Source organism: Gorilla gorilla, chromosome 22, assembly GCF_029281585.2.
Source record: "Gorilla gorilla gorilla isolate KB3781 chromosome 22, NHGRI_mGorGor1-v2.1_pri, whole genome shotgun sequence".
Lineage (NCBI taxonomy): Eukaryota > Metazoa > Chordata > Mammalia > Primates > Hominidae > Gorilla > Gorilla gorilla.
In genome coordinates, this window is record NC_073246.2 from 3,734,857 (window position 1) to 3,752,813 (window position 17,957).

The following is a 17,957-nucleotide window of genomic DNA, read 5'->3' on the forward strand; positions in this document are numbered from 1 at the left end:
CTGCAGGGAGCCGAGATCGCGCCACTGCACTATGGCCCAGGCTGTAGAGTGAGTGAGACTCTGTCTCTAAATAAATAAGCAAATTCATGAATTCATTAATTCTTTTCCCTGCTGACGGACATTCGCAGGCATCGGTTGTCTTCGGGCATCACCTAGCGGCCACTGTTATTGAAAGTCGAGGTGACACGGAGGGAGGTCTCGCCGACTTCACCGAGCCTGGGGCAACGGGTTTCTCTCTCTCCCTTCTGGAGGCCCCTCCCTCTCTCCCTCGTTGCCTAGGGAACCTCCGCCCTGGCGGGGGCCCTATTGTTCTTTGATCGGCGCTTTAGTTTTCTTTGTGTTTTGGCGCCTAGACTCTTCTACTTGGGCTTTGGGAAGGGTCAGTTTAATTTTCAAGTTGCCCCCCGGCTCCCCCCACTACCCACCTCCCTTCACCTTAATTTAGTGAGTCGGTTAGGTGGGTTTCCCCCAAAACCCCCACCCCCCCGCCTCCCAACACCCCGCTTGGAAGCCTTCCAGAGCCACCCCGGTGTGCCTCCGTCTTCTCTGCCCTTCCCCCACCCCTTGCCGGCGATCTCATTCTTGCCAGGCTGACATTTGCATCGGTGGGCGTCAGGCCTCACTCAGGGGCCACCGTTTTGGAAGATGGGGGGCGGCACGGTCCCACTTCCCCAGAGGCAGCTTGGGCCGATGGCATAGCCCTTGACCCGCGTGGGCAAGCGGGCGGGTCTGCAGTTGTGGGGCTTTTCCCCCCGCTTTCCGCCTCAGGCCTCCCTCCCTAGGAAAGCTTCACCCTGGCTGGGTCTCCGTCACCTTTTATCATGATGTTTTAGTTTCTCCGCCCTCCGGCCAGCATAGTTTCACAATGCGAAGGGCGTCACAGCTCTAGTGTGGGCCCTCTTAGTACTTGCCCAAAATAGAAACGCTTTCTGAAAACTAATAACTTTGCTCACTTAAGATTTCCAGGGACGGTGCCTTGGCCCGTGTTTCTTGGCTTGTTTTGTTTTGTTTTGTTTTGTTTTGTTTTGTTTTGTTCGTGTTTTTCCTTTCTGGTATGTATTTCTTTTCAAGTGAAGTAGAAATCCCCAGTTTTCAGGAGGACGTCTATTTTCCCCAAGACATGTTAGCTGCTGTTTTTTCCTGTTGTTAACTAGCGCTTTTGTGAATCCCTCAACGTGCAGTGAGAGCCGGTTGATGTTTACTATACTTCATCATGACATCTTATTTTCTAGAAATCCGTAGGCGAATGCTGCTGCTGCTCTTGTTGCTGTTGTTGTTGTCGTTGCTGTTGTCGTTGTCGTTGTTGTTGTTGTTGTTGTTGTTTTCAAAGTATACCCCGGCCACCGTTTATGGGATCAAAAGCACTATAAAATATGTGTGATTATTTCTTGAGCACGCCCTTCCTCCCCCTCTCTCTGTCTGTCTGTCTGTCTCTGTCTCTCTCTTTCTCTGTCTGTCTTCTCTCTCTGTGTGTGTGTCTCTCTCTCTCTGCCTGTCTGTTTCTCTCTCTCTGTCTCTCTCTGCCTGTCTGTTTCTCTCGCTCTGTCTCTCTCTCTCTGCCTGTCTCTCTCACTGTGTCTGTCTTCTGTCTTACTCCCTTTCTCTGCCTGCCTGTCTCTCTCACTCTCTGTCTCTGCGTCTATCTCTCTCTTTCTGTCTGTTTCTCTCTGTCCGTCTCTGTCTCTCTCTGTCTGTCTCTTTGTATTTCTTTCTCTCTGTCTCTGTCTCTCTCACTGTCTGTCTTCTGTCTTAGTCTCTCTCTCTCCCTGTCTGTCTGTTTGTCTCTCTCTCTCTCCCTGTTTCTCTCTCTCTCTCTCTCTCTCTGTCTTTGTCTTTCTTTCTCTCTGTCTCTGTCTCTCTCACTGTGTCTGTCTTCTGTCTTAGTCTCTCTCTCCCTGTCTGTCTGTTTGTCTCTCTCTCTCTCTCCCTGTCTGTTTCTCTCTCTCTCTGGCTTTGTCTTTCTTTCTCTCTGTCTCTGTCTCTGTCTCTGTCTCTCTCTCTCTCTCTCTCTCTCTCTCTCTCTCTCTCTCTCTGTCTGTCTTGTGTCTTACTGTCTTTCTCTGCCTGTCTGTCTGTCTGTCTCTGTCTGTCTCTCTCTCTCTCTCCCCCTGTCGGCTGTTTCTCTGTCCCTGTCTGTGTCTCTCTTTCTGTCTGTTTCTCTCTGTCTGTCTTTCTCTCTCTGTCTCTTTCTCTCTGTCTGTCTCTTTCTCTCTGTCTCTCTCTGTCTCTCTCTCTGTGGGTGTGGGTGTGTGTGTGCATGTGTCTGCCTTCTGTCTTACTCTCTTTCTCTGCCTGTCTGTCTGCCTGTCTGTTTGTCTCTCTCTCTCTCTGCCTGTCTCTCTCCCTTCCTGTCTCTGTTTCTCTCTCTTTCTGTTTCTCTCTGTCTCTGTCCATCTCTGTCTTTCTCCGTCTGTCTCTTTATCTGTCTCTCTCTCTTTCTGTCTTTCTCTCTTTGTGTATCGTTGTCTCTCTCTGTCTGTCTCTCTCTGTCTCTGTCTCTGTCTCTCTCTCTCTCTCTGTCTCGGTCTCTGGCTCTCGCTCTCTCCCGCCCTCTCTTTTTTTTTGCAAAATAAGCTCAAGTACATCTAATCTGATCCATTACCAAGGCCTGAATTCTTCACTTCTGACATCCCAGATTTGATCTCCCTACAGAATGCTGTACAGAACGGGCGAGTTGATTTCTGGACTTGGATACCTCATAGATACTACATATGAATAAAGATCCAACCCTAAAATCTGGGGTGGCTTCTCCCTCAACTGTCTCGAAAAATCGTACCTCTGTTCCCCTAGGATGCCGGAAGGGTTTTCTCAATGTGCATCTGCCCATGTCCTAAGTGATCTGTGACCGAGCCCTGTCCGTTCTGTCTCAAATATGTATGTGCAAACACTTCTCTCCATTTCCACAACTACCCACGGCCCCTTGTGGAACCACTGGCTCTTTGAAAAAAATCCCAGAAGTGGTTTTGGCTTTCTGGCTAGGAGGCCTAAGCCTGCTGAGAACTTTCCTGCCCAGGATCCTGTGTGAACAAAAGTGCCTCTGCTGGGAGCTGGGATCCTTGGGACCATGCTTGCTAGCGCTGGATGAGTCTCTGGAAGGATGCACGGGACTCCGCAAAGCTGACCTGTCCCACCGAGGTCAAATGGATACCTCTGCATTGGCCCGAGGCCTCCAAAGTACATCACCGTCACCAACCGTCACCGTCAGCATCCTTGTGAGCCTGCCCAAGGCCCCGCCTCCGGGGAGACTCTCGGGAGCCCGGCCTTCGTCGGCTAAAGAAGTCCAAAGGGATGGTGACTTCCACCCACAAGGTCCCCACTGAACGGCGAAGATGTGGAGCGTAGGTCAGAGAGGGGACCAGGAGGGGAGACGTCCTGACAGGCGATGAGTTCCCTAGGCTCTGGCCACCCCACCCACGTCCCACGTCCCACGTCCCGGGCACCCGCGGGACACCGCCGCTTTATCCCCTCCTCTGTCCGCAGCCGGCCCCACCCCACCACGCAACCCACGCACACACGCTGGAGGTTCCAAAAGCACACGGTGTGAATAGAGCCTGACGGAGCGAGAGCCCATTTCACGAGGTGGGAGGGGTGGGGGTGGGGTGGGGTGGGGTTTGTGGGGTCTGTGGAGAGCCCGATTCTCCCTCTTGGGTGGCTACAGGCTAGAAATGAATATCGCTTCTTGGGCGGAGGGGCTTCTTTAGGCCATCACCGCTTGCGGGACTGCCTCTCAAACCCTCCCTTGAGGCCACAAAATAGATTCCACCCCACCCGTCGACGTTTCCCCCCGGGTGCTGGATGTATCCTGTCAAGAGACCTGAGCCTGACACCGTCGAATTAAACACCTTTACCGGCTTTGTGTGTTTGTTTGTTTCTGAGATGGAGTCTTGCTCTGTCCCCCCAGCCTGGAGTGCAGTGGCGTGATCTCAGCTCACTGGAACCTCTGCCTCCTGGGTTCAAGTGATTCTCCTGTCTCAGCGCCACCATGGCCGCCTCATTTTTTTTTTTTTTTTTTTTTTTTTTTTTTTTTTTTTTTAGTAGACACGGGGTTTCACCCTCTTTCATTGGTTTTCACTGGAGATTCCAGATTCGAGCCACACCTCATTCTGTGCCACAGAGAGACTTCTTTTTTTTTTTTTTTCTTTTTTTAAGCGCAACGCAACATGTCTGCCTTATTTGAGTGGCTTCATATATCATTATAATTGTGTTGTAGATGAAGAAAAGGTATTAAACACTGTGCTAATGATAGTGAAAGTGAAGACAAAAGAAAGGCTATCTATTTTGTAGTTAGAGTAAAGTTGCTCAGTATTTAGAGCTGCCTAAATACGTCAGCATTTAAACTCTTCCTAGTAAAGGCTGGCCAATCTGAATAATCCTCCTTTAAACACGATTTTTGATAGGGTTAAGATTTTTTTAAGAATGCGACTCCTGCAAAATAGCTGAACAGACAATACACATTTAAAAAAATAACAACACAAGGATCAACCAGACTTGGGAAAAAATCGAAAACGACACACGTCTTATGAAGAACTGAGTTCTTAAAATATGACGGAGAACATAGCTATCGGAAGAGAAGGCAGTATTGGCAAGTTGATTGTGACGTTGGTCAGCAGTAGCTGGCGCTGTCTTTTTGGCCATCTTTCGGGCAATGTAACTACTACAGCAAAATGAGATATGATCCATTAAACAACATATTCACAAATCAAAAAATGTTTCAGTAATATAATGCTTCAGATTTAGAAGCAAATCAAATGATAGAACTCCGCTGCTGTAGTAAGTCAGATCACCGTATCTGACAAAATAACTACCACAGGGTTATGACTTCAGAATTATACTTTCTCTTGATATTTATTTATGTATGTATTTATTTTTTTAATTTATTTCTCTTGAGACGGCGTCTCGCTCTGTCGCCCAGGCTGGGGTGCAATGGTGTGATCTCGGCTCACTGCAACCGCCACCTCTCTGGGTTCAAGCGATTCTCCTGCCTCAGCCTCCCGAGTAGCTGGGACTACAGGTGCCCGCCACCACGCCCAGCTAATCTTTATACTTTTAATAGAGACGGGGTTTCACCGTGTTGGCCCGGATGGTCTCGATCTCTTGACCTCGTGACCCGCCCGCCTCGGCCTCCCAAAGTGCTGGGATGACAGGCGTGAGCCACTGCGCCCGGCCTTCTCTTGACGTTTAAAACTATGAAGTCAGTCCAGAAAAATGCAATAAATGTCAACGGTGAGTATGGTGTTGAGGCAGAAGTAGGACCACGCATGTTCATATCGTATTCCGTTGATCACAATATGACCTAGGGAGTAATTTCCTATGTGCCTACTTATACACGAGTACAAAAGGGTAAAACGGAGAGACTGCTAAATTAAAGGGTACGTGAAGTTCTTAATAGTCACTCCGTAAACTGGAACGCTGTCAAAAAGCGGCAGCTAGTGAATTGTTTCCATCTATTTTTCTATTATCCAATAAGTGAACTATGCTATTCCTTTCCAATCTCCCAAGCACTTCTTGTCCCCATCACCACTTCGGTGCTCGAAGAAAAGGTAACAAATCAAGTAACACAACTAAAGAAACACACACACAAACCAAAGACAGCTACGGTGTCTGCAAAAAAGCTTGCTAGAAGACTGAAACTGTTGAGTATAAGGATCTGGTATTCTACGATCATGAGTTCATTTCAGAGTTTGTTAAAGACATACGTTTCATAAGGAAACATCTTAGTTAGAAGTTATTCAGCAGTATGTACCATCCCTAAGTATTTTTAACCAAATTCGTGACAATAAAGAGCTATCTAACCAGAAAAATTAGCGAGTACCGGCACCATCCATAAGGCTTTGTCTTTACACTTCATTACCACTTACCATGCCTTACAATGTCTAGGATTGACTCTGATAGCATTTTTAAAACCAGCTAATGCTTTGTCCAATTCTTCAGTGAAGACAAGCTCACGCCCTAATGCACTATAGGCATAAGCATCATTTGGATCCACTTCGAGAGTTCTCTGGAAGAATTGAATCGCAATATCGTGTTCCCGTTGCAGACCGAAACAGTTCCCTGCAGCACACCAGGCCTCTGGCTGGCGAATTTTTATCCATGTCTGTGAAGTCTTTGGACAGAATTGAAAGAGCAACACCTTCCGGAGGATGCCAAAGTGTGGTAGAGTAGATCTCCACGCCTTCGACTCTGTAATTCTCAATCCTTCTAACCTCTGAGAATGTTCTTTCAGCTTGCATGGACTCTGAGAGTTTAAAATAGGCCCTTCCAATTTCGCACAGTACCCAACCGGTATTGCAGTGGTGAGAAGCTAGATGGCTCAAGATATTGAGAGCTTCTTTGCCGTGGTAAGAACACAAAGCTAAATAACCTTTCTCCCTTTCACGAAGAAGGCTCATCGAGCCTTCCGCTGCTGCTTTTTGTAGATTAAAAGCCTGAATCTGAGGCGCGATTGCGACTATTTTCCCTTCTGAAATGACGGAAGAGTCCAATTTTGTCACTTCCAGGCTATCACTTATGTTCGGTGGAGTTATTCCTCCTTTCTTAGTTTTACTTTTTGTTGTTCTGTTTGGGATTTTAGGTGGAAACTTCATTTTTAATTTTCTCCTATTCTCCTCGGTTGTGGAGCTGTCACTAGTCAAGAGTCGTGAATTTCTTCGAGGCGGTGCGTTCGGGGGAGATGCCATAGTGGGGCTCAATACCTGAGGTGTTGCCCTTGTCGGCGGACCAGAACTTTGTGTTTTTGCAAGAATTGGAGTTACCTTTGGGCTCTTTCCCCTCTGCGAGAAGACAGACTGTGTTCCGGTTTGGCCGATTCTGGCAACGGACTTTTTTGAAGGGGCTCCGGTGGATGGCACGTCAATGACAGAAGGTGTCTAATACCAGTGCAGTTTTGTCAATAGGATCCGTCTCCGGGACTTGGGGTTTCTGATGGCAGAATGTCAACACTTGGGGTTAATGGACTAACAGCTGCTGGTCCTCCTAATAAAACTGCGACCAGTTTTTGGTTTATGTCGAACCTGTTTAGATCATATGGAAGTTCCTGTTCCCAGTGGGACAGTATCAGGTGAAAGGACAGCTGAATCGATAGAGGACACTGGGGAGTCTGTATTCAAGGAGTACTTTGAATTGGAAGATTCTAAATTCAATCCGTTTAATTCAACGGTGTCCTGGGCTGTTTCCGTAAGAACGGTCTCAGGCTGTCTGTGACGTGAACTAGGACGAGGCCCAAGTGTTGTGGCGCAACACTTGGACAGGCAGTTGCTAAAGCTCTCTAGAGATGTGAATCAAAATGTTTGGTCAGGATCCGGCTTTTCCCCCCTATTTCACACCATGATTCAAAGGGACACCAGAGGAAAGGATTTCAACGAAGGCTCTTTTGGTCACATTCTGATCCTTTGGCAAGCCGATCTGTCTTGCAATATACATGTCCCAACAATGGAAGGGGAAAGCGAGCTGAATCACCAAACTCAGGAACAATAATATCATCATGGCTTTTCTGCTTATGAAACACTCCACCCGATAAGATTTGTTCCCCTTCTGCAAGCTTGCTGAGATCAACACAACATTTCGCAAGCAGGTATTTGCAGTGCGGTGTAGTACAACTGTGTCCTTTCAAGAGTCTATATGTTTTATAGGCCTTTCCTGAGCGGTAAGAACAGGTCGCCAGTAAAAACAAGGCTTCTTCTGAGTGTACTTCTGCATAAAGGCGTTCTGCGAGGAAAACCGCATCTCGGTAGGCATAGTGGTTTAGTGCTTGCCATATAGCAGCCTGGACGGGTCCCTGCAGCACCGCCATCCTCGAGGCTCAGGCCCACTTTCTGCAGTGCCTCAGGCACCACCCCCCCCCCCCCCCCCCGCCCCGTAGCGGCTCCGGCCCGGCCAGCCCCGGCTCATTTAAAGTCACCAGCGACCGTTACCGACCGTTACCGGGGGATGGTGGGGGAGTCCGAGCCAGAATGACTTCTTTATCCTGCTGACTCGGGAAAGCCCGGCCCCTTGTGATCCATTGCAAACCGAGAGTCACCTCGTGTTTAGAACACGGATCCACTCCCAAGTTCAGTGGGGGGGGGGGGGGATGTGAGGGATGTGGCATGGAGGACGAAGGACTCTCTTCCTTCTGATTCGGTCTGCACAGTGGGGCCTAGGGCTGGAGCTCTCTCCGTGCGGACCGCTGACTCCCTCTACCTTGGGTTCCATCGGCCCCACCCTGGAACGCGGGTCTTGGCAGATTCTGGCCCTTCCTGGCCCTTCAGTCGCTGTCAGAAACCCCATCTCGTGCTCGGATGCCCCGAGTGACTGTGGCTCGCACCTCTCCGGAAACATTGGAAATCTCTCCTCTACGCGCGGCCACCTGAAACCACAGGAGCTCGGGACACACGTGCTTTCGGGAGAGAATGCTGAGAGTCTCTTGCCGACTCTCTCTTGACTTGAGTTCTTCGTGGGTGCGTGGTTAAGACGTAGTGAGACCAGATGTATTAACTCAGGCCGGGTGCTGGTGGCTCACGCCTGTAACCCCAACACTTTGGGAGGCCGAGGCCGTAGGGTCCCTCGAGGAATCGCCTAACCCTGGGGAGGTTGAGGCTGCAGTGAGTGAGCCATAATTGTGTCACTGCGCTCCAGTCTGGGCGAAAGACAGAATGAGGCCCTGCCACAGGCAGGCAGGCAGGCAGGCAGGCAGGCAGGCAGGCAGGCAGGCAGGCAGGCAGGCAGAAAGACAACAGCTGTATTATGTTCTTCTCAGGGTAGGAAGCAAAAATAACAGAATACAGCACTTAATTTTTTTTTTTCCCTTCGGACGGAGTTTCACTCTTGGTGCCCACGCTGGAGTGCAGTGGCACCATCTCGGCTCACCGCAACCTCCACCTCCCGCGTTCAAACGATTCTCCTGCCTCAGCCTCCTGAGTAGCTGGGATTACAGGCACGGGCCACCACACCCGGCTGATTTTGTATTGTTAGTAGAGACGGCATTTCTCCATGTCGGTCAGGCTGGTCTCGAACTGGCGACCCCAGTGGATCTGCCCGCCTCGGCCTCCCAAAGTGCTGGGATGACAGGCGTGAGCCATCGTGACCGGCCGGCTACATTTATTTTTTTTCTTAATTATTTTACCTTTTTTTAGTTTTCAATTTTAATCTATTTATTTATTTACATTTATTTCTTTCCTTATTTACTTATTTATTTATTTTCGAGACAGACTCTCGCTCTGTTGCCCAGGCTGGAGTGCAGCGGCGCGATCTCGGCTCACTGCAAGCTCTGCCTCCCGGGTTCATGCCATTCTCCTGCCTCAGCCTCCCGAGTAGCTGGGACTACAGGCGCCCGCCACCGTGCCTGGCTAACTTTTTGTATTTTGAGTAGAGACGGGGTTTCACTGTGGTAGCCAGGATGGTCCCGATCTCCCGATCCCGTGATCCGTCCACCTCGGCCTCCCAAAGTGCTGGGATGACAGGCGTGAGCCACCGCCCCCGGCCTATTTATCTATTTATTAACTTGGAGTCCAGGTTATGAAACCAGTTAGTTTGTGTAATTTTTTTTTTTTTTGAGACGAGGCTTCACCGTGTTGCCAAGGCTTGGACCGAGGGATCCACCGGCCCTCGGCCTCCCAAAAGTGCGGGGATGACAGGCGCGAGCCTACCGCGCCCGGACCCCCCCTTCCCCCCCTCCCCCGCTTGTCTTCCCGACAGACAGTTTCACGGCAGAGCGTTTGGCTGGCGTGTTTAAATTCATTCTAAATAGAAATTTGGGATGTCAGCTTCTGGCCTCATGGACTCTGAGCTGAGGAGTCCCCTGGTCTGTCTATCACAGGACCGTACACGTAAGGAGGAGAAAAATCGTAACGTTCAAAGTCAGTAATTTTGTGATACAGAAATACACGGATTCACCCAAAACACAGAAACCAGTCTTTTAGAAATGGCCTTAGTCCTGGTGTCCGTGACAGTGATTCTTTTCGGTTCGGACCTTGACTGAGAGAATTCCCAGTCGGTCTCTCGTCTCTGGACGGAAGTTCCAGATGATCCGATGGGTGGGGGACTTAGGCTGCCTCCCCCCAGGAGCCCTGGTCGATTAGTTGTGGGGATCGCCTTGGAGGGCGCGGTGACCCACTGTGCTGTGGGAACCTCCATCCTTCCCCCCACCCCCTCCCCAGGGGATCCCAATTCATTCCAGGCTGACACTCTCACTGGCAGACGTCGGGCATCACCTAGCGGTCACTGTTACTCTGAAGACGGAGGCCTCACAGAGGAAGGGAGCACCAGGCCGCCTGCGCACAGCCTGGGGCAACTGTGTCTTCTCTACCGCCCCCGCCCCCACCTCCAAGTTCCTCCCTCCCTTGTTGCCTAGGAAATCGCCACTTTGACGACTGGGTCTGATTGACCTTTGATCAGGCAAGAACGAACAAACAAATAAATAAATAAAATAACACCAAAGTAACTAACTAAATAAGATAAGTCAATACAATCCATTACAATACAATACAATACGATACAACACGATACGATAGGATACAGTAAATACAATACAATACAATACAATACAATACAATACAATACAATACAATACAATACAATACAATACAATACAATACAATACAACACAACACAATAGGCCAGGCGCGGTGGCTCATGCCTGTCATCCCATCACTTTGGGATGCCGAGGTGGACGCATCACCTGAAGTCGGGAGTTGGAGACAAGCCCGACCAACATGGAGAAATCCCGTCTCAATTGAAAATACAAAATTAGCCGGGCGTGGTGGCACATGCCTCTAATCCCAGCTGCTAGGAAGGCTGAGGCAGGAGAATCGCTTGAACCTGGGAAGCGGAGGTGGCGGTGAGCCGAGATTGCGCCATCGCACTCCAGTCTGAGCAACAAGAGCGAAACTCCGTCTCAAAGAAATAAACTAAGATAAATAAATAAATACATAAATACATAAATTAAAATAAATAAATAAATAAATAAAATAAAATAAATAAATGGGCCCTGCGCGGTGGCTCAAGCCTGTCATCCCCTCACTTTGGGAGGCCAAGGCCGGTGGATCAAGAGGCGGTCAGACCAACAGGGCCAGTATGGTGAAACCCCGTCTCTACTCACAACACACCAAATTAGCCGGGTGCCGTGCTGTGCTGTACTGTCTGTAATCCCAGCTACTCGGGAGGCCGAGCTGAGGCAGGAGAATCGCTTGAACCTGGGAGGCGGAGGGTGCAGTGAGCCGAGATCGCGCCACTGCACCCCAGCCTGGGCGACAGAGCGAGACTCCGTCTCAAAAAAATGAAAATGAAAATAAAAATGAAATGCAACAAAATAATTAAAAAGTGAGTTTCCGGGAAAAAAGAAAAAAGGAAAAAAAAAAAAAAAGAAGAAAACAACCCCACCGTGACGTACACGTACGCCTCTCGCCTTTCCAGGCATCAGACACGTTAGGAATCATGCGTGATTTCTTTTTTTAACTTAATTTTATTTTATCATGATGATTTATGTTTCGAGACGGAGTCTCGGAGGCCCGCCCTCCCTCCGTCCCATTCCCTGGTTGCCCAGACCACCTCAGGAGACAGACCCTGGCTGGGCCAGATTGTTCTTCTCCTTGGTCAATGGTTTCCTTGTCTTTCTTCGTGTCTTTAACCCGCGTGGACGCTTCCGCTCGGGTTTTACAGATGGCAGCTCCACTTTAGGCCTTGTTGTTGTTGGGGACTTTCCTGATTCTCCCCAGATGTAGTGAAAGCAGGTAGATTTGCCTTGCCTGGACTTGCCTGGCCTTGCCTTTTCTTTCTTTCTTTATTACTTTCTCTTTTTTTTCTTCTTCTTCCTTTTTTTTTTTTTTTTTTTGAGACAGAGTTTCACTCCTGTTGCCCAGGCTAGAGGGCAATGGCGCGATCTCGGCCCACCGCACCCTCTGCCTCCCAGGTTCAAGCGATTCTCCTGGCTCAGCCTCCTGATTAGCTGGGATTATAGGCATGGGCCACCGTGCCTGGCTGATGTTTGTACTTTTAGTAGAGACGGTGTTTTTCCATGTTGGTCAGGCTGGTCTCCAACTCCGAACCTCAGGTGATCCGCCTGCCTTGGCCTCCCAAAGTGCTGGGATGACAGGCGTGAGCCGCCGCGCCCAGCCTCTCTCTCTCTCGCTTGCTTGCTTGCTTGCTTGCTTGCTTGCTTGCTTGCTTGCTTGCTTGCTTGCTTTCGTGTTTTCTTGCTTTCTTGTTTTCTTGCTTTCTTGCTTGCTTGCTTGCTTTCGTGCTTTCTTGCTTTCCTGTTTTCTTTCTTTCTTTCTTTCTTTCCTTCTTTCTTTCTTTTGTTTCTTTCTTGCTTGCTTTCTTGCTTGCTTGCTTGCTTGCTTGCTTTCGTGCTTTCCTGTTTTCTTTCTTTCTTTCTTTCTTTTGTTTCTTTCTTGCTTGCTTTCTTGCTTCCTTGTTTTCTTGCTTGCTTGCTTTTGTGCTTTCTTCTTTTCTTGCTTTCTTTCTTTCTTTGGTTTCTTTCTTACTTGCTTGCTTGCTTGCTTTCGTGCTTTCTTGTTTTCTTGCTTTCTTTCTTTCTTTTGTTTCTTGCTTGCTTGCTTTCGTGCTTTCTTGCTTGCTTTCTGTCTTTTGTTTCTTTCTTGCTTGCTTTCTTGCTTCCTTGTTTTCTTGCTTTCTTGCTTGCTTGCTTTCGTGCTTTCTTTCTTGCTTTCTTTTCTTTCTTGCTTGCTTTCTTTTCTTTTTCTTTCTTTCTTTCTTGCTTTCTTTTCATTCATTCATTCTTTCTTTCTTCTTTCTTTCTTTCTTTCTTTCTTTCTTTCTCTGTTTCTTTCTGTTTCGTCCTTTTGAGACAGAGTTTCACTCTTGTTTCCACGGCTAGAGTGCCATGGCGCGATCTTGGCTCACCGCACCTTCCGCCTCCCGGGTTCGAGCGCTTCTCCCGCCTCAGCCTCCTGATTAGCGGGGATTACAGGGAGGCACCCCCACGCCTGGCTTGGCTGATGTTTGTATTTTTAGTAGGCACGCCGTGTCTCTCCATGTGGGTCAGGCTGGTCTCCAACTCCCGACCTCATGTGATGCGCCCACCTCGGCCTCTCAAAGTGCTGGGATGACAGGCGTGGGTCACCGTGCCCAGCCTGTTGACTCGTTTCGTTTTTTTGTTTCTTTCGTTTCCATGTGTTCGCTTATATTTATCGACGTAAACGTTTGTATACATTTATATGTAAACGAAAATGTGTATCTTTACGTTGAATACGCTTGTGTATAGTAAATACGCATCGATTATGTAGAAACATACCTCTATGTGATAGATGCAGGTGTTTATTTCGCATAAATGAATACACGTCGCTCTAGAAAGAAGCGATCGCCGACAAATACGTGTATGCTTACGTATGAAAAGTGTTGTATTTATGTTTCTAAATGAACGAGTGTACGTATTTGTCTCTGTTTTCTTTCTTCCTCTCTTTTATGTTTTTCTTCCTTCCTTTCTACCTTTCTCTCCTTCTTTAGGCGTTTCTTCCTCTCTTCCTTTCCTTCTTTCTCTCTTTCTGTTCTTTTTTCTTTCGTGCTTTATTTCTCTTTCGTTCCCTGTCTTTCCTTCTTTTTTCTTTCCTCTCTGTTTCTTTTTCCCTTTTTTCCTTCGTTTCTTTCCTCATTCTTTCTCTCTTTTTCATGTGTCTTTCCTTTCCGTCTGTCTTTTAAAAATGGACTGTTTCAAAAGTTTTCTTTGCGTATCTACGTTTTTTAAACGGTCTCTCTTTTCTCCATTTTCTTCCTCCCTCCCTGCTCCCTTCCCTCCCTCCTTCCCTTTCGCCGTCTGTCTCTTTGCCCCATTCCCCCCGTCCCTCCCTCTTTCTCTCCCTCTGTCTGTCTCTGTGTGGATTCTGGAAGAGCCTACGCATTCTGCCTCTCCGTGTGTCTGCAGCGACCGGCGACCGAGTCCTTGTGTGTTCTTTCTCCCTCCCTCCCTCCCTCCCTCCCTCCCTCCCTCCCTCCCTGCTTCCGAGATGCATCTCCAAACACCCACACGCCGTGGGTTGTCTTCTGACTCTGTCGCGGTCGAGGCAGAGACCCGTTTTGGGTACCGTTTGTGTGGGGTTGGGGTAGAGGGGCTGCGTTTTTGGCCTCGGGAAGAGCTTCTCGACTCACGGTTTCGCTTTTGCGGTCCCCGGGCCGCCCTGCCATCCGGATCTGTCTCGCTGACGTTCGCGGCGGTCGTCGGGCTCCATCTGGCGGCCGCTTTTAGATCGTGCTCTCGGCTTCCGGAGCTGCGGTGGCAGCTGCCGAGGGAGGGGACCGTCCCCGCTGTGAGCTAGGCAGAGCTCCGGAAAGCCCGCGGTCGTCAGCCCGGCTGGCCCGGTGGCGCCAGAGCTGTGGCGCGTCGCTTGTGAGTCAGAGCTCTGGCGTGCAGGTTTATGTGGGGGAGAGGCTGTCGCTGCGCTTCTGGGCCCGAGCCGGGCGTGGGGCTGCCCGGGCTGGTCGACCAGCGTGCCGCAGCTCCCGAGGCCCGAGCCGCGACCCGCGGGGACCCGCCGCGCGTGGCGAGGGAGGCTGGGGACGCCCTTCCCGGCCCGGTCGCGGGTCCGTCCGCGCTCATCCTGGCCGTCTGAGGCGGTGGCCGAATTCGTTTCCGACGAGTCCCCGTGGGGAGCCGGGGACCGTCCTGCCCCCGTCCCCCGGGTGCCGGGGAGCGGTCCCCGGGCCGGGCCGCCGTCCCTCTGCCGCGATCCTTTCTGGCGAGTCCCCGTGCGGAGTCGGAGAGCGCTCCCTGAGTGCGCGTGCGGCCCGAGAGGTCGCGCCTGGCCGGCCTTCGGTCCCTCGTGTGTCCCGGTCGTAGGAGGGGCCGGCCGAAAATGCTTCCGGGTCCCGCTCTGGAGACACGGGCCGGCCCCCTGCGTGTGGCACGGGCGGCCGGGAGGGCGTCCCTGGCCCGGCGCTGCTCCCGCGTGTGTCCTGGGGTTGACCAGAGGGCCCCGGGCGCTCCGTGTGTGGCCGCGATGGTGGCGTTTTTGGGGACAGGTGTCCGTGTCGCGCGTTTCGTGGGCCGGCGGTGTGGTCGGTGACTCGACCTCCCGGCCCCGGGGGAGGTATATCCCTCACTCCGAGTCGGCATTTTGGGCCACCGGGTTATTGCTGACACGCTGTCCTCTGGCGACCTGTCGCTGGAGAGGTTGGGCCTCTGGATGCGTGCGGGGCTCTGGCCTACCGGTGACCCGGCTAGCCGGCCGTGCTCCTGCTTGAGCCGCCTGCTGGGGCCCGCGGGCCTGTGGTTCTCTCGCGCGTCCGAGCGTCCCGACTCCCGGTGCCGGCCCGGGTCCGGGTCTCTGACCCACCCGGGGGGCGGCGGGGAAGGCGGCGGGGGCCACCCTGCCCCCGTGCGCTCTCCGCTGCGGGCGCCCGGGGCGGCTGCGACAACCCCACCCCGCTGGCTCCGTGCCGTGCGTGTCAGGCGTTCTCGTCTCCGCTGGGTTGTCCGCCGCCCCTTCCCCGGGGTGGGGAGTTGGCCGGGGCCGATCGGCTGGTCTGGCTGGCCGGCCGGCCGGGTGGCCGACCTCCGCTCCCGGGGGGCTCTTCGCGATCGATGTGGTGACGTCATGCTCTCCCGGGCCGGGTCCGAGCCGCGCCGGGCGAGGGGCGGACGTTCGTGGCGAACGGGTCCGTTCTTCTCGCTCCGCCCCGCGGGGGCCCCTCGTCTCTCCTCTCCCCGCCTGCGGGTGGTGCGTGTGGGAAGGCGTGGGGTGCGGAACCCGGCCTGACCTCGGCGTCCCGCCCGCCGCCTTCTGCGTCGCGGGACGGGTCGGCGGGGTCCTCTGACGCGGCAGACACCCCTCGCTGTCGCCTCCCGTGGTTGTCGACTTGCGGGCGGGCCCCCTCCGCGGCGGTGGGGGTGCCGTCCCGCCGGCCCGTCGTGCTGCCCTCTCCGGGGGTTTGCTCGAGCGTCGGCTCCGCCTGGGCCCTTGCGGTGCTCCTGGAGCGCTCCGGGTTGTCCCTCAGGTGCCCGAGGCCGAGCGGTGGTGTGTCGTTCCCGCCCCCAGTGCCCCCCTCCTCCGGTCGCCACCGCGGTGTCCGCGCGTGGGTCCTGAGGGAGCTCGTAGGTGTGGGGTTCGAGGCGGTTGAGTGAGACGAGACGCGCCCCTCCCACGCGGGGAAGGGCGCCCGCCTGGTCCGGCGAGTGCACGTCCCGTGCTCCCCTTTGGCGGGTGCGCGCGGGCCGTGTGAGCGATCGCGGTGGGTTCGGGCCGGTGACGCGTGCGCCGGCTGGCCGCCGAGGGGCTGCCGTTCCGCCTCCGACCGGTCGTGTGTGGGTTGACTTCGGAGGTGCTTTGCCTCGGAAGGAAGGAGGTGGGGGGACGGGGGGGGCCTCGTGGGGTTGCGCGCACGCGCGCACCGGCCGAGCCCCCGCCCTGACCGCGAACGCTCAAGGTGGCCGCACGCAGGTGTTTCCTCGTACCGCAGGCCCTCTCCCTTCCCCAGGCGTCCCTCGGCGCCTCTGCGGGCCCGAGGAGGGGTGGCTGGCGGTTGGGGAGTGTGACCCACCCTCGGTGAGAAAGCCTTCTCTAGCGATCCGAGAGGTGTGCCTTGGGGTACCGGATCCCCCGGACTGCCGCCTCTGTCTCTGCCTCTGTTATGGTAGCGCTGCCGTAGCGACTCGCTCGCAGAGGACCCTCCTCCGCTTCCCCCTCGACGGGGTTGAGGGGGGAGAGCGAGGGTTCCGCCGGCCACCGCGGTGGTGGCCGAGCGCGGCTCGTCGCCTACTGTGGCCCGCGCCTCCCCCTTCCGAGTCGGGGGAGGATCCCGCCGGGCCGGGCCCGGCGTCCTGGCGGGTTGGGACGTGGCGGCCGGCGAGCGGTGGTGGGTGTGTGCTGCGCGGTGTACCGTCCGGCGCGTGAGTCCCTCCGCCGTGAGTCGGCTCTCCGCCCGCTCCCCTGCCGAGTCGTGACCGGTGTCGGCGACCGCGTTTTGCGTGGCGTGGGGTCGGGCCGCCTGGGCCCTGGGAAAGCGTCCCGCGGTGGGGGCGCGCCGGTCTCCCGGAGCGGGGCCGGGCCGGAGGATGGACGAGAATCACGAGCGATGGTGGTGCTGGCGTTGGGTTCGTGGCTGCGGTCGCTTCGGGGTCCCCGGTGGCGGGACCCCGGGGCTCGCGAGGCGGATCTCGGTGGGGGGGCCGAGGGCCGTCCGGCGTCCCAGGCGGGGCGCCGCGGGACCGCCCTCGTGTCTGTGGCGGTGGGATCCCGCGGCCGTGTTTTCCTGGTGGCCCGGCCGTACCCGAGGTTTCTCCCCCGAGCCGCCGCCTCTGTGGGCTCCTGGGTGCCCTTGCCCGTCTGTGCCCTCTTCCCTGCCCGCCGCCTGCCGATTCCCCTCTTCTCCCCGAGCGGCTCACCGGCTTCCCGTCGGTTGGCGGCCCCGCCTGGGACCGAACCAGGCACCGCCTCGTGGGGCGCCGCCACCGGCCACTGGTTGGCCCGGTGTCCGCGTCCCCCGGCGCGCGCCTTCGGGACCGGGTCGGTGGCGCCCCGCGTTGGGGCCCGGTGGGCTTCCCGGAGGGTTTCGGGGGTCGGCCTGCAGCGCGTGCGGGGCGAGAGGGTTCCGGGGAACCGGCCGCGACTGCGGCGGCGGTGGGGGGGAGCCGCGGGGGTCGCCGAGGGCCGGTTGGCCGCTCCGGGTGCCGCGCGGGGCCGCCTTCGCGCTCGGAGGGTGCCGGCGGTGAGACCCCCGCCTGTGTCCCGGCCGCGGTCGGCTGCGCTCGAGGGGTCACGTGGCGTCCCCCTTCCCCGCCGGCCGCCTTTCTCGCGCCTTCCCCGTCGCCTCGGCCTCCTCGCCCGTGGTCTCTCGTCTTCTCCCGGCCCGCTCTTCCGAACCGGGTCGGCGCGTCCCCCGGGTGCGCCTCGCTTCCCGGGCCTGCCGCGGCCCTTCCCTGAGGCGTCCGTCCCGGGCGTCGGCGTCGGGGAGAGCCCGTCCTCCCCGCGTGGCGTTGCCCCGTTCGGCGCGCGCGTGCGCCCGAGCGCGGCCCGGTGGTCCCTCCCGGA

The 17,957-nt window shown here is 54.5% G+C and overlaps 1 protein-coding gene and 1 pseudogene across 31 annotated transcripts in view; one reads left to right on the forward strand and one right to left on the reverse strand.

The window, feature by feature from the left end:
- Positions 1-1,650: 1,650 nt before the first annotated feature.
- LOC134757865 (cell division cycle protein 27 homolog) lies at positions 1,651-8,057 on the reverse strand (annotated as a pseudogene).
- Positions 8,058-11,313: 3,256 nt separating this feature from the next.
- Positions 11,314-17,957, forward strand: part of LOC134757875 (uncharacterized) — a 364,684-nt gene continuing 358,040 nt past the window's right edge. For all 31 annotated transcript variants that reach the window (XM_063702635.1, XM_063702659.1, XM_063702650.1 and 28 more), the window contains exon 1: positions 11,314-14,317. In XM_063702635.1, the coding sequence (XP_063558705.1) occupies positions 13,323-14,246 (924 nt within the window). In that variant the 5' untranslated portion in view covers positions 11,314-13,322 and the 3' untranslated portion in view covers positions 14,247-14,317. The remainder of the gene's footprint in view (positions 14,318-17,957) is intronic.